Source organism: Scardinius erythrophthalmus (assembly GCF_964197995.2).
Source record: "Scardinius erythrophthalmus genome assembly, chromosome: 6".
Taxonomy (NCBI): Eukaryota; Metazoa; Chordata; class Actinopteri; order Cypriniformes; family Leuciscidae; genus Scardinius; species Scardinius erythrophthalmus.
In genome coordinates, this window is record NC_138226.1 from 50659947 (window position 1) to 50687929 (window position 27983).

The 27983-nt window shown below is 38.8% G+C and overlaps 1 protein-coding gene across 1 annotated transcript; it reads left to right on the top strand.

Annotated features, from left to right (window-relative positions):
* Positions 1-703: 703 nt before the first annotated feature.
* LOC308691877 (interleukin-1 receptor type 2-like) lies at positions 704-27983 on the top strand (the record flags this gene model as incomplete). Its single annotated transcript, XM_081367438.1, has 9 exons — positions 704-803; positions 1586-1850; positions 2827-2989; positions 3081-3258; positions 3382-3450; positions 3582-3641; positions 9374-9509; positions 26838-26971; positions 27844-27983. 9 exons carry the CDS (start codon positions 704-706, stop codon positions 27981-27983), a joined length of 1245 nt encoding a protein of 414 aa, XP_081223564.1.

The following is a 27983-nucleotide window of genomic DNA, read 5'->3' on the forward strand; positions in this document are numbered from 1 at the left end:
TTGCTCTGTGTTGTTCATCTGTAATTGCATGCTGACACAGAAACAAACATGCAGTGCTCTCACCACACACCAGCTATAGGTGGAGACAGTGCTCTCATCACACACCAGCTATAGGTGGAGACAGAGCGCTCGCCACACACCAGCTATAGGTGGAGACAGAGCGCTCACCACACACCAGCTATAGGTGGAGCCAGTGCTCCCATCACACACCAGCTATAGGTGGAGACAGTGCATTCACCACACACCAGCTATAGGTGGAGACAGTGCTCTCACCACACACCAGCTATAGGTGGAGCCAGTGCGCTTGCCACACACGGCTATAGGTGGAGAGGAGAGAGAGTGATAGAGCCAATTTAGTGGATGGAGATTATTAGAAGGCCATGATTTATAAAGGCCAATGGAGGGAATTTGGCCAGGACACTGGGGTTACACCCCTACTGTAATAATCAGGTTGTGTCCACACGAAGATAAGAGTAAACAGGCCATCTTTAATAATCCAAACAGGTTAAATCCAACATAGAGACAAGCAATCTGACACAACCGTAGAAGAGACAAGGCCAGACAAAGATACACAAACAGAACTGAACTTTAATAGTGAGAGGATAATGTGATGATTGATTAGTGCACAGCTGAAACTAATGAGTGTGCAGGACTAAGTAACAAACTAACCAAGGGAAACGGTACTGACTGAAAACAAGAGTCCATGTGGTGTGAGGGTGTGACACCTACTCTTTACGAGAAGTGCCTCAAGATTTTTAATGACCACAGAGAGTCAGGACCTCAGTTTAACTTCTCATCCGAAGGTCGGTGCTGTTTGACAGTATAGTGTCCCCGTCACTATACTGTGGCATTAGGACCCACACAGACCACAGGGTGAGCAGCGCCCCCTACTGGCCTCACTAACACCTCTTCCAGCAGAAACACAGTTTTCCCAGGAGTCTCCCATCCAGACACTGACCAGACTCAACCCTGCTGAGCTTCAGTGGGCGAACAGTCTTGGGCACTCTTGCTGAAACACCAATACAGTATATTACCAGAGATGAATCTAGTTACCACTACTTCACTCCCCTTGGTATTTGTTGCAGAAAGTCACTGCTCATTTATAAAACTGTTCTCAACTGTTTTTCGCTTGAAGTCGCCAGCACCTAACTGAAAATGAACATGCTCACTTTGTTCCTGCAAGTCGCTGCCAGTGTGAACTGCAAAATATAAAAAAAAAATTAGAGCAGTGGTTTTCAATCCTGGTCCTGGGGACCCACCAGTCTGTACAGTTTGTATGTCTGTCTAATCTGACACATCTGATTCAGTTCATCTCACCTAATTAGCTGATGGTCTCAATCGGTTGTGTTAAATAAGGGAGATATACAAAATGCCCAGTGCGGTGGTCCCCAGGACCAGGATTTAGAAACACTGTTTTATAGAACTTTCCTGACATTGGGACCTTGTGAATCCAGGTCCCTGGTAAACTCAGACATCTGAATACGCTAGTATTGAATTTCCTAATTATGATGTTGATACTATGCTTGCATAATTACTATAACAGTACTATTGTATGTTGTTTAATAACTTCTTGTGATTGGTTCAGGTAGTTGTCTGGTTGTGGGTCCAGAGATCCCGGATTATCAAGTACAAGGCGAGGCGGTTATCATCAGTTTCCCATTTCTTGAAGATGCGATTCATTACAGGAAATTGCGACTGGACAACAGCTCAACATTCCACGTTGATCACACTAACCTGAGGAACCAGAGCAGCCTGAAGCGCTGCCGTGATCGGGTGAAGCAGAGAGGCCGTGAAATCCTGCTCCTTCCATCTCACCCGTCAGACTCTGGAACATACAGCTACATCTTCAGGTCAGATCTTATAGCCATGCATTTCCTTTCAGTTCTTCAATTCTCATTTTAAATTCAGGGAAGGAAATCAACATAAATGAATTACAGTGCAACAAAATATTACCATAATGTTTACTTGCAAGAGTACTTTACAAACATGCTTTATCATTTAAATGATACATCAATATATAATATTTAATTTGACAGAAGGCTAAATATAAATGTTAATAGTTTTCATAAAAACAATGTCACAATGTCTAAAATTGTAATGGCCGTAACTTTTTTTATCTTTTGATTTTGGGGTGAAATATGAGTCCAGCATTCCCTAACTCTAACTCTCAGTCTGATGTAGTTCACAACACTCTTGAGCTTTAAGCATGGATTATATTTATAAGAGCGATTTATTTTCTTAAAAGGTTTGATGTGATTTATATAGATAGAAAACATGCTAAATGAATTTAATATATTTAATATAGACTAATACCATTACTATTAGTACTAATACTTTTAATACCATTTCTGGAGGTCCATGGCCCGCAGAATTTAGTTCCAACCCTGATGAAGCACAGAACCAGCTAATCGAGGTCTTCTTCAATATATGACTTGATTACAGGCAGGTGTGTTTGATTAGGATTGGAACTAAACCCTCCAGGAACGTATTTGAATAGCCCTGATCTAAAAACTCAAAAGTTCAAAATCAATCTAGTATGGAAGTTACTCTAGGAGGGAAGGCTTTAGTCATTAAATAAAAGGTTTGAGGTGACCTTTTTTAGAAAGTGCCCAAAATGGATTTGAAATATAAATGAAATGTTGTAATATGAAAACTCTATGATTTATGCACTAAATCCAGCAGAAACTCCAGCACAATCGGCAGATGTGCTGTAGGTCATTGCATGGGTTTGCAATTAACTTTTTTTATTACAGTTTTAAAACAGTTTGTATTATGACAATAGTTTTTGTTAGCCGAAATATAATTAGTGATGCATTTTTCACTTAGGAGTGACACATTCTGTTTCACCGGGAGTATTTCCATAACGATTTGTGAGGCAGAGGAGCCAAACGTGGTAATGACCTACAACGCACATGCAGGAGAAGATACAAAAATAAATTGTCCCCATTTGGATTATTTCAAAAGGAAAAAAAATCTTATGTGGTGCAAGGTAGGTCATTGTGGAAAACTAACTAACTGAAATGACAACAAATGTTTGAAAAATGGCTGTATTTCTCAATTGTCAATTGATTAATTGACAGGATTTTCAGAGCACAGCTCTTCCTGTTGGCAGAGGACGGTATGCAATGGAGAGAGGCATAACTCTGGCCATCAAAAACATCTCTGTGAAAGATGAGGGCTTCTACACCTGTAGGCTAAATGTAATTTTCAACAATACCCAATACAATGTGAGCCGGACCTGGAGAGTTCAAGTGTCAGGTAAATAAATTCCCTTTGTCAAATGGATGGTTGCGCCACTGCCACTGTTTTATGACCAGCATGTTGCTTTTCTTTCTTTCTTAACCTAAAAGCAAATGATGACTCTGTTTAATATTTCTTTAGCTCCAGAATCTGAAAGTTTTGCACCAGAAGCGGTCACCTCTAACAATCTCAATGCTTTCACATGCAAGTATTAGAGTTTCTTTTTTTAATTATCAGTATTTCACCAACATACTGATCTAACAATTTGATTCTACTTAATCTAATTCATTTATTATTAATTTAATTGTTATTAATTTAACAATGTTTTCACACAGCATCAGGTTATTCATTCCCTTATATTGTCTTTCCTGTAAATGGATCCTTCATTGAAAGTCATTTGGGTGAGTCCACACGGCTAACAATATTGATTTATGTGTTTATTGTCAGATTTTTAGATAATTTATATTCTGGTCACACATTGCATGACACTGTCCATAATATAGTATGACAGCACTGCATAATTCTAATAAAATGTACTGTACTTAATACGAAATTAAGCTTCGAAAGGACAGCACACAATTTTATTTAAATGTACACACCGTTTAGGGACACGTTTACACCATAAGAACGGACAATGAAAAACTCATTCAAATAAATCCACAGCAGTTACTGATTATAGAAGTGTAATGCTGGGTGAACTCAGAGACAAGGGTGAACTGGATCCAAATGCAAATAAGGTTTAATAATGAAATAACAAAATTACAAACAACAGTCCACGAGGAACCTAACAGAATAAATCCACAAGGAACTGAACTGAGGAATCCAGCAGCAAACAGCTGTAGAGTGACAATACCTGACAATGAGCACAGGGAACACGGGCTGATATACACACAAGGAAATAGACTAACAAGACACACACTGGACACAATCAGGGAACTTACCAAATAAGAAAACTACAAAGGAATTTCACTATGACACAAGGGACAGGAAACACTTCAACATAAGTCCAGGAGCAAACACAGGGAACATGTAATAAGACGGCACTGAAGAAATTAGCAAAAAGTAATAAGCAAGGCCATGTGTTAATATAATCCTTGAGTAAAATTATAGTAAACAGGTTTGGGGCCTCATTTATAAAATGTTACATAGAAACCTCCCCACATTTGATCTAAGATCATTTCTCAAATGTGTGTACATGCGATTCCAAAACAAAAAGAAAACAGAATGTACACATAAAACACTTGCATACGCCTCTCTTCCAGATGTGAAATCTATAAATCGCAAATGATGAATGGTTTGAGATCGCCACCTTGTAAACGCTGCCTAATTAATATCATTAGCATATAAAAGAGCACAAGTGAAAGTCCTAATCCTGTGCCAAAATCGTGGTCCTGTTGGCAGATTAGCCAAAAAAATTATAATTCCACACAGGTAAATAATTGAACTTTAATGCTGTGTAATTATGCCAACAGGGTTTTGGAAAACCATGGGTAAATGTTTCATTTTGAACAAGTAGACTTTCCATTGATTAGCCTATTATTATTACTATTACTAGTAGCCTACTACTTCTACAAATAATACTAATGAAAATAATGAGGGATCAGCATAATAAAAAAAAGTTATTTAAGTAATTTTTTAAACGTTTGCTGCATGGTTAAATTACGAAACTTTAAGGTGATTACTTTTATTTGTGTATAGCCTACTCACAATAAAAACTAAATATTGTGCTTTACAGTTTTTTTTTTTTGCAGTCACTAAGACACATTTCTCAAGACTTCAGTTTCTAAACTCTTCACACTGTTCTCCTGACAATTGTATAGCTTTACAGCAGTTCATTTCACATTCAAAATTCACTAAAAGTACTAAAACACTTCATTCATGTCTCAGATCAAGTCTTTCTTCCAAAACACTAGCAGAGGTTTCACCCAAAAAACACACTTTGTCACTCATAAAACAAAACACGCACTATGGGCCCTATTTTAACGATCTGAAACGCAATTATCAAGTGCTAAACGCAAGTAACTTTGTGGGCGGGTCTCTATTATACTGGCGGGATAAATGACACTTACGCCCGACGCAAATCTAAAATGTGTTGGTCTGAAGTCGCTTCATTACTCATAGGTGTGGTTTGGGCGTAACGTGAAATAAACCAATCAGAGCGTCATCTCACATTCCCTTTAAGAGCAGGCGCGCTTGTTCCATGGCGGATTGCTATTATAACGGCGGATTTGCCAGCAGCGGTTCACAGCCGAGGAGACCGACGTTCTCGTCAGGGCCGTAACACACAGAGAAGTGACATTGGGGATGGAGAAACACACCCAGATTAGCTTCGGTTAAACAGGCGTATGATAATCTGGGTAAATGTGTAAGCTAGATTTATGCCTATTCTTTCACATCTTCATGGACACCACAATGATTTCCCTCGTGTGGTAATATTGTTCCTTGTAATAATGTTTGATTTGCAAAAATGTGAACTGCTGCGTCTGTGTAGATGAGAGAAGCAAAGTGTGTGTGTGTTGTGCACACGCTACATTGATAATGGCCAAGCATGCACCCTTAAAATAGCATCTAAATAACATGCGCAACGCGCCACTGACTTTAGACGAGGTTTCTCCTGGTCTGTGGCCGAATTGTTTTCTGAAACTGCAAAATAGCACCAGGGAACGTTTGTGCCGGAACACGCCTCCTCTTTTCGCCGAACCGCCCCCGGGAGCGCAAGTTCATTCCCTAATTATAAAAAATAAATAACAATTCTGCTGTGCGCAGGGTGAGAAATAGGAATGAAACATGCGAAAAGTCAAAGTCAATTGTGCTGGGTGCAAGATAGGGCCCTTTGTCACTCATAAAACACAGACCTAAAAACATTAACATGACGTAGAATTTTGCACAGTGTTTTCTTTTGTAAAATTTATGTCATTAATTTTTGTGTTGTGTTAAGTTTTGACTTAAGTTTAACAGTTTTGTAAAGAGAATGTAAACATCTGCGGATTGGCCTGTATTGTATATAAAGCTTTGGTGGTGTTTGTGTCTATTAGGGATGGTAAGATTCACCGATTCACATCGGTATAAAAGTTAAAGATGTAATGCATCGATTTAAAAAAGTGTGCATTGGATACAAGTTGGAATTTGTATCGTGATAAATTGTTTTTAATATATTTGCATCGGTAAAAACTTTTATTATTTAGAAAGTGACCAATCATTTGTGACGAATATTTTATATGTAGATTGATTTCTCTCTAAACTGTTTCTCATACGCATACTTCTCTCATCACCACTGCTGCTACGTGAATATGATGTTTCACAACACTACGGAGACCGAGGTGTGTCCAGAGAGTCACAAACAGTGGTTTTCAACCTGTGGGCTGCGGTACACTTTATTACGATTGTAATGAAGGTAAACGATTACAGTGACATACAGATTACGATTACAGAGTCGTCCATTAGACACGCGCTAGCCTGTTATTACTGATGCGTAAACAAACCATGCATGTGTGCTCTCGGCTCACTGATCACTATAACATCGTATTTCTGCATGAACACAGTTCAATATATTCGCGTAGTTGTCATAATTAATGTTCTGTGGGTGTTTTATAACGGATGCTCACCGAAGAAGCGTGTTTTAGAGAAGTTTGTGAGGATCAGTGTGGTGTTTATGAGCACATGAACATCAGATGCTTCAAACATAGACACGATTGCTTGTTCTGACGGAGGAACTGTTCACTGATAACATCGAAAGTTTAAAACTGAAAGTTTAAATCTAAAAAAGGTTGGGAACCACTGACATAGAATATATATTAACATGGCAGAGGTAGAGCTGCATCTTCCACCAAATTATTACAAATCCAATGATTGGAAACACACAAAGTCAGAAGGCACATAAGTTAATTTATGATTTACTGTCTGTCTGAACCAAAGAAATAAAAGCGATCTACAGTGGTGGTCAGAATTAATGGCACCCCTGGTAAATATGATCAAAAATGGCTGTAAAAAATAAATCTGCATTGTTTATCCTTTTGATCTTTCATTAAAAAAAAATTGCAAAAATCAAACCTTTCATTGAAGTAACATAATTGAAAGTGGGGGGGAAATCACATTATAAAATACATATTTTTCTCCAAAACACATTGGCCAACAATTATTGGCACCCGTAGAATTTCTTTACGAGTAAAATATCTCTGAAGTATATTCCCATTAATATTTACCTTCTTAAGCACACCAGTGTGACTAGGAACATGAAATTGTCCAGCTATGACTTCTTGTTTCATAGGAGTTTAAATATGAGGAAACACAAAGGCCAAATTCCCTTAATCATCTATCACAATGAATAAAACCAAAGAATATAGTTCTGATGTGCAGCAAAAGATTGTTGAGCATCACAAAATAGAGAGTGGCTGTAAGAAAATAGCTAAAGAATTGAAAATCCCCATTTTGACCATCAGGACAATAATTAAGAAGTTATAATCAACTAAAGATGTTACGAATCTGCCAGGAAGAGGACGTGTGTCTATATTGTCTTAATGCGGCGAGGAGGAAAGTTTGAGTGGCCAAAGACTCTCCAAGGGTCACAGATGGAGAATTGCAGAGATTACTGGAGTCTTGGGGTCAGAAAGCCTAAAATATATCAAACAACCCCTACATCACCACATGTTGTTTGGGAGGGTTTCAAGAAAAATCCTCCTTGCTCCTCCAGAAATAAACTCCAGCATATTCAGTTGTCAGACATGACTGGATCTTCAAAAGGGACCAGATTCTATGGTCAGATGAAACTTAAAAAAAGGGCTTTTTGGCAGCAAACCCTCCAGATGTGTTTGGAGCACACAGGGATGAAGAGTACCCCATGCCTACGGTTAAATACACTGCTGGATCTTATATGTTGTGGGCTATTTTGTTTGCTGGAGGTCCTGGACATCTTGTTCAGAAACATGGTATTATGGATTCTATGAAATACCAACATATAAAAAATCAAAACCTGACGGCCTGTGCTAGAAATCTTATAATGGGCCGTGGTTGGATCTTCCATCAGGACAACGGTCCAAAACAAACATCAAAATCAACACAAAAATGTGTCACGGAGCACAAAATGAAGCTTCTGTCTTGCCATCCCAGTTCCCTGACCTGATGAGTGGGGTGAACTGAAGAGAAGCAGCGCCAACATGAACTTGTGAATCTGAAGGATCTGGAGAGATTCTGTATGGAGGAATGGTCTCTGATCTCTGGTCAGGTGTTCTCCAAACTCATCAGGCATTATAGGAGAAAACTCAGAGCTGTTATCTTGGCAAAAGGAGGTTGCAAAAAGTATTTAATAAAAGGGTGCACCGTGATGTTCAGGACCAAGGATAGCTCCAACACATGTGTGCACTGTGATGTTCAGGACCAAGGATAGCTCCAACACAGGTGTTTCCCCACTGACAGGGAGCCTCAGTCCTTCGGCAGAGCTCTGTGACTGCTGTATTCAGTGTGATTTGAACCCTAACCCTAACCCTAACATCACTGCGTTCACCTGTGTTGGAGCTATCCTTGGTCCTGAACATCACTGTTCAAAAGAAAAGTGTGTACGTCTGCTCAGTCCCTGACGTGGCTCTAAGCACTTTTCCACTTCAAAGACCGTTTTTTATAAATATGAACGTTGGCGTGGATTTTAGGGCACTCACACTCTGAGATCAAATCTGTTCATACACACGTTTTGTAAATGAGGCCCTTTGTTTGTCTGGCATGATGGTGGACTACTACTAGTTATTAATAAATAGACAAAGCAAACATTGATTTTGATTACTCATATTTGATTTCATTCACTAATACACAAGTTCTGTATTTTTGTGTGCAGAAGTTGTCACACAAGATTTCTAAATAGCAATTTATGTACATGAGTTCAATTGTTGACAAATCTGGATTATTCTAAATGAGGGAGCGTACGTTTGTATGTTTAGTAGCTTTTTGCATAAAACACCCAAACCCTCTCCAGAAAGAAATTTGATATTTTAAAATCATTGAAATTTGATGAATCATTCATTCTAAAACCTTTTTAAAACCTTCCCACAATTAGTTAATGAGGCCCAGTGTTTGTTTGCTTACTTTTATATAGTGATTATCAGACAGCTACATACCAACCTTCAGTTGTACTGCTATCTTTCAGGCTCACGTTTGGTGATCCACTGCATGGTGTCCATTGGAAACCAGGCCGCTCAGTCCACTGATGTGACATGGCTGGTTAATGGTCAGCCAGCTGAAAACTCTTACCTGGGTGGACGTGCATTTCAGACAGAAAAAAGGTAACATTGATGCCTACAGTGATCCACTTGGAAAAATGTGTCTGGAATGGACTAGAACTCTAGAACTCTGAAAATTTCAGTTTATTGGGGGGAAAAAAGGACAAATACAAATGTATACAACAGCAAACAGTCCAGAGCACATGAGCGAGTTTACTAGGAAGTTTGGCGAGGCAGAATTGAGTCCAGGGGCAGACAGGGGTCAGTGCTAGGGGCAGACAGGAGTCAGTGCCAGGGGCAGACAGGGGTCAGTGCCAGGGGCAGACAGGGGTCAGTGCCAGGGGCAGACAGGGGTCAGTGCCAGGGGCAGGCAGGGGTCAGTGCCAGGGGCAGACAGGGGTCAGTGCCAGGGGCAGACAGGGGTCAGTGCCAGGGGCAGGCAGGGGTCAGTGCCAGGGGCAGGCAGGGGTCAGTGCCAGGAGCAGACAGGGGTCAGTGCCAGGGGCAGACAGGAGTCAGTGCCAGGGGCAGGCAGGGGTCAGTGCCAGGGGCAGACAGGGGTCAGTGCCAGGGGCAGGCAGGGGTCAGTGCCAGGGGCAGGCAGGGGGAGAACAGCTGAGCCCGAGATCAAACTTGAGTCTGATTTCTACTTCCGCATCAGACCTATGCCGGAGCCTCTACACAGCTTTTTATGCAGCTAATAGGAATCATAATTGAAGGGGATCTTAAGCTCAGGTCATTTTCACCCGGTTTCCTCCTCTAGTGATGGCCCTTTGTATAGTCAAATGTATGGTAATAGTTTTTTAGTTTGTCAGTTCCTTAATATAATTTACATATTGAAATATATTATCACATTTCAGTGGTAATGTATTACTGTTGACAGTAAAATAATTATTCACTATTTTCAATTCTATGTTTGTTTTGCACATTTGGAGGCTTGTTACTTGTTAATATTTATATTATAACATATTTAGAAAGTTTCACATTTTAAATGTACATTTATTCCTTTAGCAGATGCTTTTAAACAGAAACACTTTCTTATTTGAGATATTGCATCCTTTTTAAAAATCAAAGGTGGTCATGATTTACTCCCATTATACCAACAAGCACAAGCAGGAATTTTTTATTTGTTTTCTCCATTTGTTTTCCAAAAAAACAAAAGTCATACGGCTTCAGAACAACACCAGGGTGACTAAATAGTGTCTGAGTTTTCATTTTAGTGTAAACTTTCCTATTAATGTGCTGATAGAAACTCATCGCTTTGCATCTCTTTGCATAGGCTCTTTCTTACAAGAAAATGACATCTATGAAAAGTTTCAGTCTGGTTTCAGGCCGCACCATAGCACTGAAACTGCGCTCGTTAAAATCACAAATGATTTACTCTTAGCTTCTGACCAAGGCTGTATCTCAATACTAGTTTTACTTGATCTTAGCGCTGCGTTCGATACTATAGATCACACTATACTCTTAGATCGACTACAAAATTATAGTGGTGTTCAAGGACAAGCATTAAGCTGGTTCAGATCATACCTATCTGACTGATACCATTTTGTCTATTTAAATGGAGAAAAATCGATCAGAACTCCAGTAAACTATGGAGTGCCGCAAGGATCTGTGTTAGGCCCTCTATTATTCTCAATATATATGCTGCCACTTGGAAATATTATAAGGAAACATGGAATTAGTTTCCATTGTTATGCTGATGATACTCAAATATATATTTCATCACGGCCGGATGAAAACGCTAAATTATCCAAATTGACAGAGTGTGTTAAAGATATAAAAGATTGGATGACGCGCAATTTTCTTTTATTAAATCCAGACAAGACAGAGGTAATACTTATCGGTTCAATAAACCGCCCACAAAACCTCTTACAATACAACTTTAACCTAGTAGGATGCCCTGTTACTTTATCCTCTACAGTAAAAGACCTGGGTGTTATACTAGATTGCAACCTGTCTTTTGAAAATCATATTTCATATGTTATAAAAACAGCCTTTTTCCACCTTAGAAACATTGCTAAGCTACGTAATATGCTATCAGTTTCTGATACAGAAAAGTTAGTTCATGCGTTCATGACCTCGAGACTAGATTACTGTAATGCTTTATTAGCTGGTTGTTCTGCATCCTCAATAAACAAGCTACAGTTAGAACATGCAGCCGCTAGAGTTCTTACTAGATCAAGAAAATTTGACCATATAACACCAATTTTATCATCACTACATTGGTTACCTATAAAGTTCCGTATTAATTACAAGGTATTGCTACTGACTTATAAAGCCCTAAACGGCTTAGCTCCAGTTTATTTAATGGATCTTCTATCGCCCTATAATCCAACACGCTCTTTAAGATCACTAAATTCAAGGCTTTTGGTCATACCTAGGATATCCAGATCAACCAAAGGAGGGAGATCATTTTCACATTTAGCTCCAAAACTCTGGAATAGCCTTCCTGATACTGTTCGTTGCTCAGACTCGCTCTCCCAGTTTAAAACTAGATTAAAGACGCATCTCTTCAGCCAGGCATTTATATAATTCTTTTAATCTTACAGTTAAATCCGGTCTCTAGTTCATAAACGCCAGAGGAGACTTGGCCCCCGACTGAGCCCGGGTTCTCCCAAGTTTTTTTTTTCTCCATTAGGTCACCTGATGGAGTTTTTCGGTTCCTTGCCACTGTTGCCTTTGGCTTGCTCAGTTGGGGATACTTAATTTAATTAATCAATCAACAAAACTATTGATCAGCATTACCAAACGTGGACGTTTTACACTAGAAACAAACACTGATGTACTATTTTATTTAATACTGTGAAGCTGCTTTGATACAATCTGTATTGTGAAAAGCGCTATATAAATAAAGTTGACTTGACTTGACTTGACTTGACTTGCATCTGTGGATGGTGACTTTACTGAGCAACTAGACAATGTAAATTGATTTGAAATCCCTTTTGAATTTTTACTGCAGTATTGCTGTGTATCACATCATAATTGGTTCATTAACAGACTGAACAGTCCTGTCAATTATCTCATCACAGATAGCGCCCCGATATATACATTTCACATTTCAGTTAATTAGGGCCCAAGCCCTGAAAGGGCGAAGGCCCTATTGTTTTCGTAAGGATTATTAGGGCCCAAGCCCTGAAAGGGCGAAGGTCCCTATTGTCTCCGGTAGGATTATTAGGGCCCAAGCCCTGAAAGGGCGAAGGCCCTATTGTTTTCGGTAGGATTATTATTATTATTATTATTATTATTATTATTATTATTTTGTCAACCTTTCGGCCACTTTTGGGGCCTTTAACATGCTCAAAAACTCTTGAAATTTTGCACACAGGTCAGAACCCGCGGCCATCAGGGCCGGACTGAAGCTGGTACCCGGGCGTGGCAGGGGGGCGTGGCAGGGGGGCTCGACAGCGCCCCCTGGAACGGGATCCGAACACTTGTCCATAAATCAGACACGCTTGCATGTAATAATATGAAACTCGGTACACATATAGATCTCATCGGGCCGAACAACTTTCGTGCTCTAAGTTTTACGCCAGCCCAACAGGAAGTCGGCTATTTAGGGTTGTTTGGAAACGCATGCTGTGGAATTTAATGTACTCCTCCTAGGGAATTCATCGATTCGCCTCCAAACTCGGTGTGCATGAAGTCAAGACATTGAGGATGCTAAATTGCGGACGGATTTTTGATAGCTCGAACGGTTTGGCCGTGGCGAGGAAACGAATTTATGGCGAAAAAATGAAACAGGAAGTGTGTTATAACTTCTGCATACATTAACTGATCTTGATGAAACTTCAGCAGTGTGTTCGTTGTAAGAGGCCGATCGCACAGATGTGACTATTGTGAGTCAAAGTTATAGCGCCACCAACAGGCAGCAGGAAGTACATCACTATTAAAATGCTTTGAAATCACTGTCTTATTTTTACCAGATTTGCTTCAAACTTTATGTGTACAATGTAGACACACGGCAGATGTAAACCCGTGAAAGGATTATTGATATCTTAGATACTGTTGCCGTGGCAACGCATCAAACTTTAATATTCTTTTTTTATGCTTTTGAGACTCTTAACATACTTGAAATTGCATGAAACTCGACAGACACATCACATTTATTATCCAGTAGACATGTGCAAAGTTTCAGAAACGGGCGTGGTGAGGGGCTCAGTAGCGCCACCTTTAGTCATAAGTGGGGGGGTTAGTTTTATCAACAGCAACAAAACTTGGTATGTGTATTGTTCTCATCAAGACGGACAACTTTCTAATTTACATGAACCATCTCCGACCAACAGGAAGAGAGATATTTTGGTTTGAATGTGGATTTTCTGAAGAATTTTCTCTCCCTCTCTCTGTGTCTCTGTGTGTGTGAGGGGAGGGGGGATTTGACTATTGCTTTTATATTGTTAATCAAGGTTTCAGGGGCTTTTGGGGTCCTTAACATGCTCAAAAACTCTTGAAACTTTGCACACAGGTCAGAACCCACGGCCATCAGGGCCGGGCTGAAGCTGGTACCCGGGCGTGGCAGGGGGGCTCAACAGCGCCCCCTTGAACGGGGTTCTAAAACTTGATCCATATATCAAACACGCTCGCATGAATTAATATGAAACTCGGTACACATATAGATCTCATCGGGCCGAACAACTTTACCCCCGTCAAGTTTTACGCCAGCCCAACAGGAAGTCGGCTATTATGGGTTGTTTGGAAAACGCTTGCTGTGGAATGTGAAATACTCCTCCTAGAAAATTCACCGTGTCCCCTTCAAACTCGGTGTGGATGTAGTCAAGACATTGAGGATGCTAAATTGCGGACGGATTTTTGATATCTCGAACGGTTTGGCTGTGGCGAGGAATCGAATTTATGGCGAGAAAAGAGAAACACGGAAGTGGAATAACTTCTGCATACATTAACTGATCTTGATGAAACTTCAGCAGTGTGTCCGTGGTAAGAGGCCGATCAGATGGATGTAGCTATTGTGAGTCAAAGTTATAGCGCCACCAACTGGCTGCAGGAAGTGTGTCACTTTCAACATGCTTTTGACAAAAGTGGGGGGGTTAGTTTTAACTACAGTAAAGAAAAAATAGTTTGTATATTGTTCTCATCAAGCCGGACAACTTTCTAATTTACATTCAATAGCTCTGGCCATCAGGAAGTCAGATATTTTGGTCTGAATGTGAATTTTTTTGCAAAATCAGCCTCTGAATTTTTAGCCACTCCTCTTAAACTATTTATTTTATTCGTACCAAACTTTTTCAACATGATGAAACTACATTAAATATGCTAAATTGTGAATGGATAATAAATATCTCAAACGGTTTTGCTATGGCGAGGGATTAAAGTAATGTCCAAAAAGGAAACACTAAAAATCTTCTAAAAATTTAATTATATACCATTTATTTCTATATAAAAGAATACAAATATCACAACTAAACCCATTTTATTCTGTTTTTGCAATTCAAGAAGAATGAAAAAGTTAAAACAGGCTATTTAGTGCTATTTGGTTCAACAAAAAAGCAAACATAGGGCTATACTGCCCTCTTGTGTCCAAAAGGACATCAAAATAGTATATAAAACTTTTTACCAGGTAGGCCAATATTGTATTTAAATATACATTTATTAGGTATGTGTCTGAGGATATTTTCCCACCGGTTAATCGACGTGTGACACGAGTGGGTGCTTTTAAATCGCTAATATAATAGTGAAAGAAAAATAATGATAATGTTGCACACACAAATCACACACATGTGGGAAAGAATGATGCTTTTAAACAACACTAAACCGCCATTAGGTGTCGCCAGGCATCCATCTTAATAAGCGAGTCATTGATTCATTCGTTCAAACGATTCGTTCGAATGAGTCGATCATGATTAAGACAGATGTTTATGGATTGATCATTCAATCTTTGAGTCAACCGATTCGTTAAAAATGCTGAATCGTTCAGTTATGAGAAAACACGTGATGCGTGATGGTTCTTCCGTGATCTTTGTTTAACTATTTTCGCTGCTGAAACAGAACAAAAACAGTCAACATTGCATCTAAAATGTAAGTGACTTAATTGTAACTGTTTATTAACCTGTTGTATGAAATCTAGGGGTGGGAGAAAAAAATTATTCTTAGATGCATCGCGATGCGGACGTGGACGATTCTGAATCGATTCACAAATGTCAAAAAATCGATTCTCTAAAAAAATATGGCAAAAGGCGGAACTCTAAGCGGACGTGCGTGCAGTCTGTGGCGCGCACATAACAGAGAAGTTTCTTCTGCTCACCAAGGCTGCATTTATTTGAATAAAAATACAAACATAAACAGTAATATTGTAAAATATTATTCCAATTTAAAACAGCTGCTTTCTATTTTAATATATTTTAAACTGTTATTTATTCCTGTGATCAAAGCTGAGTTTTCAGCATCATTACTCCAGTCGTCACTGTCACATGATCCTTCAGAAATTATTCTAATATGATGATTGATACTCAAGAAACATTCATTATTATTTTAAATGTCGAAAACAGTTGTGTACAGTCTTTGATGAATAGAAAGTTCAAAAGAACAGCATTTATCTGAAATCTAAAGCTTTTGTAACGTTAAACACTACCGCTCAAAAGTTTTGGGTTAGTAATAATTAAAATTTTATTTTTTGGGGAAATAAATAAAATAAATCAGTACTTTTATTTATGAAGGATGAGTTAAACTGATCAACAGTTACAGTAAAGACATTTATAATGTTAAAAATATATATATTTGAAATATATGCTGTTCTTTTGAACTTTACATTCATCAAAGCATTTTGAAAAAAAAAAATCTGTACACAACTGTTTTCAACATTGAAAATAATAATGAATATTTATTGAGCATCAATCATCATATTAGTATGATTTCTGAAGGATCATGTGACACTGAAGACTGGAGTAATGATGCTGAAAACTCAACTTTGATCACAGAAATGAATAACTATTTAAAATATTTAAAAATTGAAAACAGCTGTTTTAAATTGGAATAATATTTCACAATATTACTGTTTTTGTTTGTATTTTTAATCAATAAATGCAGCCTTGGTGAGCAGAAGAGACTTCTCCTAAAAACATTAAAAATCTTACTGACCCCAAACTTTTGAACAATAATATATATATATATATATATATATATATATATATATATGTATGTGTGTGTATGTATGTATTCGTATATATATATATATATATATATATATATATATATATATATATATATATATATATATATATATAAATAAATATAGCTGCGAGCAGCGATGGAGGGCCAAAGCCGGCGGTACCGCCACCCCGGTGCCTTTAGGTAACTAAAGGCACCGGGGTTGCGGTGGCACCGGCTTGGGCCTGTAATCGCTGCTCGCAGCTATATTTATTAGGGCCCAAGCCCTGAAAGGGCGAAGGCCCTATTGTTTTCGTTAGGATTATTTGTTATTATTATTATTTTTTTCTACTTCTCGGGCACTTTTGGGGCCCTTAACATGCTCGAAAACTCTTGAAACTTTGCACACAGGTCAGAACCCGCGGCCATCAGGGCCGCGCTAAAGCTGGTACCCGGGCGTGGCAGGGGGGCTCGACAGCGCCCCCTAGAACACAATCTGAAATCTTGGACACATACAAGAACGTATTAGTATGAAACTCGGTACACATATAGATCTCATCAGGCCGAACAACTTCCGCACTCTATGTTATTAGCTCCGCCCAACAGGAAGTCGGCTATTATGGGTTGTTTGAAAAACGTATGCTCTGGAATTTGAAATACTCCTCCTAGAGAATTCATCCGATCGCCACCAAACTCGGTGTGCATGAAGTCAAGACATTGAGGATGAAAAATTGCCAGGGGATTTTTGATATCTCGAACGGTTTGCCCGTGGCGAGGAAACGAATTTATGGCGAATAATGGAAACAGGAAGTGTGTTATAACTTCTGCATACATTAACTGATCTTTATTAAACTTCCGCAGTGTGTTCGTTGTAAGAGGCCAATCACATGGATGTGACTATTGTGAATCAAAGTTATAGCGCCACCAACTGGCAGCAGGAAGTGTGTCACTTTCAAAATGCTTTGAAATCACTCTCTTATTTTTACCCGATTTGCTTCAAACTTTATGTGTATAATGTAGACACACGGCAGATGTAGACCTGTGAAAGGATTATTGATATCTTAGATACTGTTGCCGTGGCAACGCATCAAACTTTAATATTCTTTTTGGATGTTTTTGAGACTCTTAGCATGCTTGAAATTGGATGAAACTCGACAGACACATCACATTTATTAGCCAGTAGACATGTGAAAAGTTTCAGAAACGGGCGTGGTGGAATGGCTCAGTAGCGCCACCTTTAGTCAAAAATGGGGGCTTAGTTTTTCCTAGAATCACAAAAATCGGTATGTATATTGTTCTCATCGAGCCGGACAACTTTCTAATTTAGAGTTATTAGCTCCGACCAAAAGGAAGTCAGATATTTTGGTTTGAATGTGATTTTTTGGAGAATTCTCTCTCTCTCTCTCTCTCTCTCTCTCTCTCTCTGTATCTGTCTCTGTGTGTGTGTGGGGTGTGGGGGATTTGTCTGTTAGGAGAAAGTTGCTTTTATAATTGTTTTTCAAGGTTTCAGGGTCTTTTGGGGCCCTTAACGTGCTCAAAAACTCTTGAAACTTTGCACACAGGTCAGAACCTGCGGCCATCAGGGCCGGGCTGAAGCTGGTACCTGGGCGTGGCAGGGGGGCTCGACAGCGCCCCCTTGAACGGGGTCTGAAAACTTGGTCCATATATCAAACACGCTTGCCTGAATTAATATGAAACTCGGTACACATATAGATCTCATCAGGCCGAACAACTTCCGCACTCTAAGTTAATAGCTCCGCCCAACAGGAAGTCGGCTATTATGGGTTGTTTAAAAAACGCATGCTGTGGAATTTGATGTACTCCTCCTAGAGAATTCATCCAATCACCTCCAAACTCGGTGTGCATGAAGTCAAGACATTGAGGATGCTAAATTGCAGACGGATTTTTGATATCTCGAACGGTTTGGCCGTGGCGAGGACACGAATTTATGGCGAGAAAAGAGAAACACGAAGTGGTATAACTTCTGCACACATTAACTGATCTTGATGAAACTTCAGCAGTGTGTTCGTGGTTAGAGGCCGATCAGATGGATGTAACTATTGTGAGTCAAAGTTATAACGCCACCAACTGGCAGCAGGAAGTGTGTCACTTTCAACATGCTTTTGACAAAAGTGGGGGGGTTAGTTTTAACTACAGTAAAAAAAAATAGTACGTATATTGTTCTCATCAAGCCGGACAACTTTCTCATTTACATGCATTAGCTCCATCCATCAGGAAGTCAGATATTTTGGTCTGAATGTGGATTTTTTTGCAAAATCAGCCTCTGAATTTTTAGCCACTCCTCTTAAACTATTTATTTTATTCCCACCAAACTTTTTCAACATGATGAAAATACATTAAATATGCTAAATTGTGAATGGAAAATAAATATCTCAAACGGTTTTGCTATAGTGAGGGACTAAAGTAAAGTACAAAAAGGAAACTAAAAGCCTCATCTTCTAAAAATGTAATTAAAAACCATTTATTTCTATATAAAAGTATACAAATATCACAACTAAACCCATTTTATTCTTTTTTTTTTTTTCAATTTAATAATAATTTATAAGTTTAAAAATAGTAATTGTACTATTTAGTCCCATAAAAGTCAAGTCATACATAGGGCTATACTGCCCTCTTGTGTTCAAAATCAGGTAGGCCTATTGTATCTACATAAAAATATACTAGGTTTGTGACGGTGAGAATATTTTACCACTGGTTAATCTATGTGTGACACCGCTGGGGGCTTTTGAATCGCCAACTTAAAAACGAAAGTAAAATATGCTCGTCCGCACTGACATTGATAGTGGTTGAGCGAGCGTTTCAAATGAATTCCTATGGAAGTAGGAATTAACTGAAAAACGTTCACTCTGTTCTGCTCGTTCCTCGCCGTGGATGCGCACCGTTACGAATACCCGTGCAGCCATGAGCATTTTAGTTTCATTTTACAATTAGCGCCTTTCGGGGGGTGGATTGCTTGAAATTATTTTACAAAAGCACAATGTTGTGTTTTATTCCGACTGTACACACATATAAGTTAACACTTTGCAGTTTGAATGTCGTCCTGTATAATGACGGAGTATGTTTTTATGTGTCCACTCTTCAATCGCGCCCACGCCACACACACACACAAACACGGTTTACTATCTTTGTGGGGACTCTCCATAGACTTAATGGTTTTTATACTGTATAAACTGTATATTCTATCTCCTCACACTAACCCTACCCCTAAACCTACCTATCCCAGAAAACTTTCTGCATTTTTACATTTCCAAAAAAACTCATTCTGTATGATTTATAAGCTTGTTTACCCATGGGGACCTCTATTTAGGTCCCCACTGTGACACAAGTCCCCATGAGTCTGTGTGCATTCAGGTTGAAGTCCCCACCGGGATAGAAAAACATGAACACACACACACACACACACACACACACACACACACACACACACACACACACACACACACACACACATTCCAGCATTGCAATCTTGACATCGCAGCCTGTTCATTATAGCTTTAATAAAATATAATAATAAAATAGTTAACCTAACATATAAAAATTACACTGCTCTAAATAGTCAGTAGTACAATTCGTACATTCACAGTAAGCACCGCTCCACTGTGATGTTTCAAGCACATTTTTGCGCGTGAAAAGGATGATTTTTTCCGTCGATATTGGAACACGAGTGAAGAACAAAGGCTATAATGAAGAATAGTTTAGCATCCAAATACATAGCAAATGCTGAAACATTTTGATTCTAATGAGAGGGTTACGTGAGCCCAACAGTGCTTACTTTCATTTTTATTTTTACATTAAATTGAAAAGATTTGTTGTGGAATATTTTGAGTGTATCATAAAATCAGAATAAGGTAATAAGGTTTCTGTCTTTTATATATATATATAAATATATATAAATATATATATATATATATATATATATATATATATATATATATATATAGCTGCGAGCAGCGATGAAGGGCCAAAGCCGGTGACACCGCCACCCCGGTGCCTTTAGGTAACTAAAGGCACCAGGGTTGCGGTGCCACCGGCTTGGGCCCGTAATCGCTGCTCGCAGCTATATATTTTTTTTTTTCTATTATTTTTCTTTCGCCTTTTTGCCACTTTTGGGGCCCTTAACATGCTCAAAAACTCTTGAATTTTTGCACACGGGTCAGAACCCGCGGCCATCAGGGCCGGACTGAAGCTGGTACCCGGGCGTGGCAGGGGGGCTCGACAGCGCCCCCTGGAATGGTGTCCGAAAACTTGGTCCATAAATCAAACACACTTGCATGTAATAATATGAAACTCAGTACACATATAGATCTCATCGGGCCGAACAACTTTCGTGCTCTAAGTTTTACAAAAGCCCAACAGGAAGTCAACTATTATGGGTTGTTTGAAAAACGTATCCTCTGGAATTTGAAATACTCCTCCTAGAAAATTCGTCCAATCGCCTCCAAACTCGGTCAGCATGAAGTCAAGACATTGAGGATGAAAAATTGCCAGGGGATTTTTGATATCTCGAACGGTTTGGCCGTGGCGAGGAAACGAATTTATGGCGAATAAGGGACACAGGAAGTGTGTTATAACTTCTGCATACATTAACTGATCTTGATTAAACTTCAGCAGTGTGTTCGTTGTAAGAGGCCGATCACATTGATGTGACTATTGTGAGTCAAAGTTATAGCGCCACCAACTGGCAGCAGGAAGTGTGTCACTTTCAAAATGCTTTGAAATCACTCTCTTATTTTTACCCGATTTGCTTCAAAATTTATGTGTATAATGTAGACACACGGCAGATGTAGACCTGTGAAAGGATTATTGATATCTTAGATACTGTTGCCATGGCAACACATCAAACTTTAATATTATTTTTTGATGTTTTTGAGACTCTTAGCATGCTTGAAATTGGATGAAACTCGACAGACACATCACATTTATTAGCCAGTAGACATGTGCAAAGTTTCAGAAACGGGTGTGGTGGAATGGCTCAGTAGCGCCACCTTTAGTCAAAAATGGGGGCTTAGTTTTTCCTAGAATCACAAAACTTGGTACGTATATTGTTCTCATCAAGCCGGACAACTTTCTAATTTATACTCCTTAGCTCTGACCAACAGAAAGTCAGATATTTTGGTTTGAAAGAGGATTTTCTCCCTCTCTCTCTGCCTCTAGCCTACGTCTCTGTGTGTGTGTGTGTAGGGGGGTGGGGGTGGGGGATTTGTCTATTCCATTTAATCTTAGTTTTTCAAGGTTTCAGGGGCTTTTGGGGTCCTTAACATGCTCAAAAACTCTTGAAACTTTGCACACAGTTCAGAACACACGGCCATCAGTGCCGGGCTGAAGCTGGTAACCGGGCGTGGCAGGGGGGCTCAACAGCGCCCCCTTGAACACGGTCTGAAAACTTGGTCCATATATCAAACACACTTGCATGAATTAATATGAAACTCGGTACACATATAGATCTCATCGGGCCAAACAACTTTTCCCCGGTCAAGTTTTACTCCAGCCCAACAGGAAGTCGGTTATTATGGGTTGTTTGGAAAACGCTTGCTGTGGAATGCGAAGTACTCCTCCTAGAGAATTCATCCAATCCCCACCAAACTCGGTGTGCATGAAGTCAAGTCATTGAGGATGCTAAATTGCGGAAGGATTTTTGATATCTCGAACGGTTTGGCCGTGGCGAGGAAACAAATTTATGGCGAGAAAAGAGAAATACGAAGCGGTATAACTTCTGCATACATTAACTGATCTTGATGAAACTTCACCAGTGTGTTCGTGGTAAGAGGCCGATCAGATGTATGTAACTATTGTGAGTCAAAGTTATAGCGCCACCAACTGGCAGCAGGAAGTGTGTCACTTTCAAAATTCCTTTGACAAAAGTGGGGGGGTTAGTTGTATATACAGTAACAAAAATCATGACGTACATTGGTCTCATCGAGCCGGACAACTTTCTAATTTAAAGTAATTAGCTGCGACCATCAGGAAGTCAGATATTTTGGTTTGAATTTAATTTTTTTTGCAAAATCAGCCTTTGAATTTTTTGCCACTCCTCTTAAGTGATTTATTTTAACAATAACCAAACTTTATCACCATGATGGAAATACATTAAAGATGCTAAATTGTGAACGGATAACAAATATCTCAAACGGTTTTGCTATGGCAAGGGATTAAAGTAATGTCAAAAAAGGAAACGCAAAAAGCCTCAAATCTTCTAAAAATGTAATTATATACCATTTATGTCTATATAAAAGTATACAAATATCACAACTAAACCTATTTTATTCTCTTTTTATAAAGAATTTTATTCTAATTTTATTCTAAATACAAAAACATAAAAAACAATTTTTTTCCTTGTTCTAATCAGGTCAGGCAAGTTAAATTATCTATGTCTTGTCCCTTATTTTTTATATATATATATATATAAATCCGCACGGACATTTATAATGGTGCACACACAAATCACACACACGTTGGAAAGAATGATGCTTTTAAACAACACTAAACCGCCAATAGGTGTCGCCAAGCAACCGTCTTAATGAGCGAGTCATTGATTCATATGTTCAAACGATTCGTTCGAATGAGTCGTTCATGATTAAGACAGATGTTTGATCATTCAATCTTTGAGTCAACCGATTCGTTCAAAATGCTGAATCATTCAATTATAGAAAACACGTTCCTGTGAGATGCGTTCTGCTGTGATCTTTGTTTAACTATTTTCGCTGCTGAAACAGAACAAAAACAGTCAATATTGCATCTGAAATGTAAGTGACTTAAGTTTAACTGTTTATGAACCTGTTGTATGAAATCAATGTCACAGTTTCAATTGTGATTGTATTCAGGAAAGGTTAGATGCGGAGAGCGAGCGATTTCAATGAATTCCTATGGAAATACGAATGAACTTTAAAAACGTGCGCTCTGTTCTGTTCGTTCCTCGCTGTGGACGCGCACCGTTATGAATGCCTGTTTAGCCGTGAGCTTTTACTTTACTTTTGTAAATTAGCTTTACTTTTGTAAATTACCCGTGCAGCCATAAGCATTTTAGTTTCATTTGAAAAATAACGCCATTTCAGGGATAGGATTGCCTGAATGTTTTTTTTTTAAAAACACACTGTTGTATTTTAATACAAGTATACATAAATATAAGCAAACACATTGCAGTTTGAATGATGTCCTGTACAAAAAAAATAAGGGAGTATGTTTACATGTTTACTGTTCAATGGTAAGAGGCCGATCACATGGATGTGACTATTGTGAGTAAAAGTTATAGCGCCACCAACTGGCAGCAGGAAGTGTGTCACTTTCAAAATGCTTTGAAATCACTTTCTTATTTTTACCCGATTTGCTTAAAACTTTATGTGTATAATGTAGACACACGGCAGATGTAGACCTGGGAAAGAATTATTGATATCTTAGATACTGTTGCCGTGGCAACGCATCAAACTTTAATATTCTTTTCGGATGCTTTTGAGACTCTTCACATGCTTGAAAATGCATGAAACTAGACAGACACATCACATTTATTATACAGTAGACATGTGCAAAGTTTCAGAAACGGGCGTGGTGAAATGGCTCAGTAGCGCCAACTTTAGTCAAAAGTGGGGGGGTTAGTTTTATCAACAGCAACAAAACTTGGTATGTGTATTGTTCTCATAAAGACGGACAACTTTCTAATTTACAGTAACTAGCTCGGACCAAGAGGAAGAGAGATATTTTGGTTTGAATGTGGATTTTCTGGAGAATTTTCTCTCCCTCTCTCTGTGTCTCTGTGAGTGTGAGGGGGGGGGGGGATTTGACTATTGCTTTTATATTGTTAATCAAGGTTTCAGGGGCTTTTGGGGTCCTTAACGTGCTCAAAAACTCTTGAAACTTTGCACACAAGTCAGAACCCCCTGGCTTCAGGGCCGGGCTGAAGCTGGTACCCGGGCGTGGCAGGGGGGCTCAACAGCGCCCCCTTGAACTGGGTCTGAAAACTTGGTCCATAGATCAAACACGCTTGCATGAATTAATATGAAACTCGGTACACATATAGATCTCATCGGGCATAACAACTTTTCCCCGGTCAAGTTTTACGCCAGCCCAAGAGGAAGTCGGCTATTATGGGTTGTTTGGAAAATGCTTGCTGTGGAATGCGAAGTACACAGTTATTAGCTCAGAGCAAAAGGAAGTCAGATATTTTTGTTTGAATGTGGATTTTTTGGATATTTCAGACTCTGAGTTTTTAGCTACTCTTCCTAACTGGTTTATTTTATTCACACCAAACTTTTTCAAAATGATGAAAATACATTAAAGATGCTAAATTGTGAACGGATATTAAACATCTCAAACGGTTTTGCTATTGTGAGGGACTAAAGTAATGTACAAAAAGGAAACTAAAAGCCTCATCTTCTAAAAATGTAATTAAAAAAACATTTATTTCTATATAAAAGTATACAAATATCACAACTAAACCCATTTTATTCTTTTTTTTTTTCAATTTAATAATTATTTAAAAGTTTAAAATTAGTAATTGTACTATTTAGTCCAATAAAAGTCAAGTCATACATAGGGCTATACTGTCCTCCAGGTAGGCCTATTGTATCTACATAAAAATATACTAGGTTTGTGACGTTAAGAATATTTTACCACTGGTTAATCTATGTGTGACACCGCTGGGGGCTTTTGAATCGCCTACTTAAAAACGAAAGTAAAATATGCTCGTCCGCACTGACATTGATAGTGGTTGAGCGAGCTTTTCAAATGAATTCCTATGGAAGTAGGAATTAACTGAAAAACGTTCACTCTGTTCTGCTCGTTCCTCGCCGTGGATGCGCACCGTTATGAATGCCCGTGCAGCCATGAGCATTTTAGTTTAATTTTAAAATGAGCGCCTTTCGGGGTGTGGATTGCTTGAAATTATTTTACAAAAGCACAATGTTGTGTTTTATTGCGACTGTACACAAATATAAGTTTACACTTTGCAGTTTGAATGTCGTCCTGTATAATGACGGAGTATGTTTTTATGTGTCCAGTGTTCAATCGCGCCCACGCCACGCACACACCCACACACGGTTCTTTGTGGGGACACTCCATAGACTTAATGGTTTAATACTGTACAAACTGTATATTCTATCTCCTCACACTAACCCTACTCCTAAACCTACCTATCCCAGAAAACTTTCTGCATTTTTACATTTAAAAAAAAAAACTCATTCTGTATGATTTATAATCTTGTTTACCCATGGGGACCTCTATTTAGGTCCCCACTGTGACATGAGTCCCCATGAGTCTGTGTGCATTCAGGTTGAAGTCCCCACCGGGATAGAAAAACATGAACACACATATACACACACACACACACACACACACACACACACACACACACACACACACACACACACACATTCCAGCATTGCAATCTTGACATCGCAGCCTGTTCATTATAGCCTTAATAAAATATAATAATAAAATAGTTAACCTAACATATAAAAATTACACTGCTCTAAATAGTCAGTAGTACAATTCGTACATTCACAGTAAGCACCGCTCCACTGTGATGTTTCAAGCACATTTTTGCGCGTGTGAAGAGGATGATTTTTTCCGTCGATATTGGAACACGAGTGAAGAACAAAGGCTATAATAAAGAATAGTTTAGCATCCAAATACATCGCAAATGCTGAAACATTTTGATTCTAATGAGAGGGTTACGTGAGCCCAACAGTGCTTACTTTCGTTTTTATTTTTACATTAAATTTAAAAGATTTGTTGTGGAATATTTTGAGTGTATCATAAAATCAGAATAAGGTAATAAGGTTTCTGTCTTTTATATATATATACAGCGATGAAGGGCCAAAGGTGGCACCTTTAGGTAACTAAAGGCAACAGGGTTGCGGTGCCACCGGCTTGGGCCCGTAATCGCTGCTCGCAGCTATATTTTAGTTTACACTGCTTAATCATTCTTGCTACCCTACTGTAGAAAGAGGTGGCACATTATTGTGCCAGTGGTCTGTCTTTCATGTGAATCTCTCCTCATGTTCTTGCATAATGATGCATTTAAAAGTTAATGGCCAAATGTATCTGTACAAAAGTTCACAATGTTGTTGCAGATGAATATTTTTCATCAGGTTAGATATTGATTGTTAATCACTCAATCCCTTCATCTTAACCTCTCTGCTTAACTGTCAGTCATAATGTCAGTGTTTGTCATCTCTGAGATGAGTGAGAAAGAGTGAAGTCAGTTCAACAGAAACTTTCATTCAGTCCTCACTACTACACTGAATTTAGCATGAAACCGAGATTATGTGTTTTCAGTATCACAGGAAACCATCTCGAGGTGCAGCTGGTTATCCTTGAGCTTCAGCCAGAGGACGATGGGACAGAACTGAAGTGCATATGTCAAAACCAAGACCAGAAACAGGAAGTTGTCGCTCAGATTAAACTAGAAGGTGAGTACCCTTTGGTCAGTTGTATGCATCTATTTTTTAAACTGCTTGTTTGAAATGTATGTACACTTATATGTATGGAGCCCCTAAAGGGACCTATGCAAAAATAAAAATATACAGACTTTCACGTTGCTCAAGAGAAACTTTTCGCACCCGATAGTTTTCTCCTGTGCATGGGATAGACATTTTTATTTTTGCAAAGGTCCCTTTAGGGGCTCCGTACATATGAGATCATATCAGTAGCCAAATAAAAGCATTTTACTCTACATGAGCAGGTACTAAGCCTCATTCAGCTTTGATCACATGACCAGCCAAATTACACTCACATTATTGTGGTGACCCCTTTGTTATTGGACGTTCTCTGATGAAATAAATTAATTATAACTGTTAAACTTAAATTATAAACTGCAGTAGCAGCTCCTGACCATAAATATGGCTAGGGCAGATTCTTTGTTTTAGCGGCAAGTTATGATAAACATTTTGTAAGCTTCATATTATAATCGCTGAACACATGCAGGCACAATTTTGGCAGAGGTCTAAAGCATTATTCAGCCTGAGGGTGGCGCTCTTATGTTAATAGAATGACTATATTCTTTTGACTATTAATAGGTTACTAGTGTAAACGGTAAATGCTTAGGCTCCATTAATGCTGCTAATCTAGCTGACTGCCATACGTCACCACAATTTGAACAACAAATTGGTTCTAAGTTCACCTTTAACAGTTGTATAAATTTAAGGTGAAAAAGAGACATTAAAGAACCTGTAAATAGTAAATCTATTATTTTATTTTACACTGTCTGTTTAGATGTGTTTAAATCTCTCTCTCTCTCTCTCTCTCTCTCTCTCTCTCTCTCTCTCTCTCTCTCTCGCTCTAGATTCAGAGTCGTTGTGGTTGGTGGTAGCTGCTACATCCTCCTGTTTTATACTAGTGTTGTGTGTTTTCGCATATCATTTGTGCCAAAAGCCACAGAAACGAGGGGACTATATTCCAGCACGACAGAACAGCACCATTTGA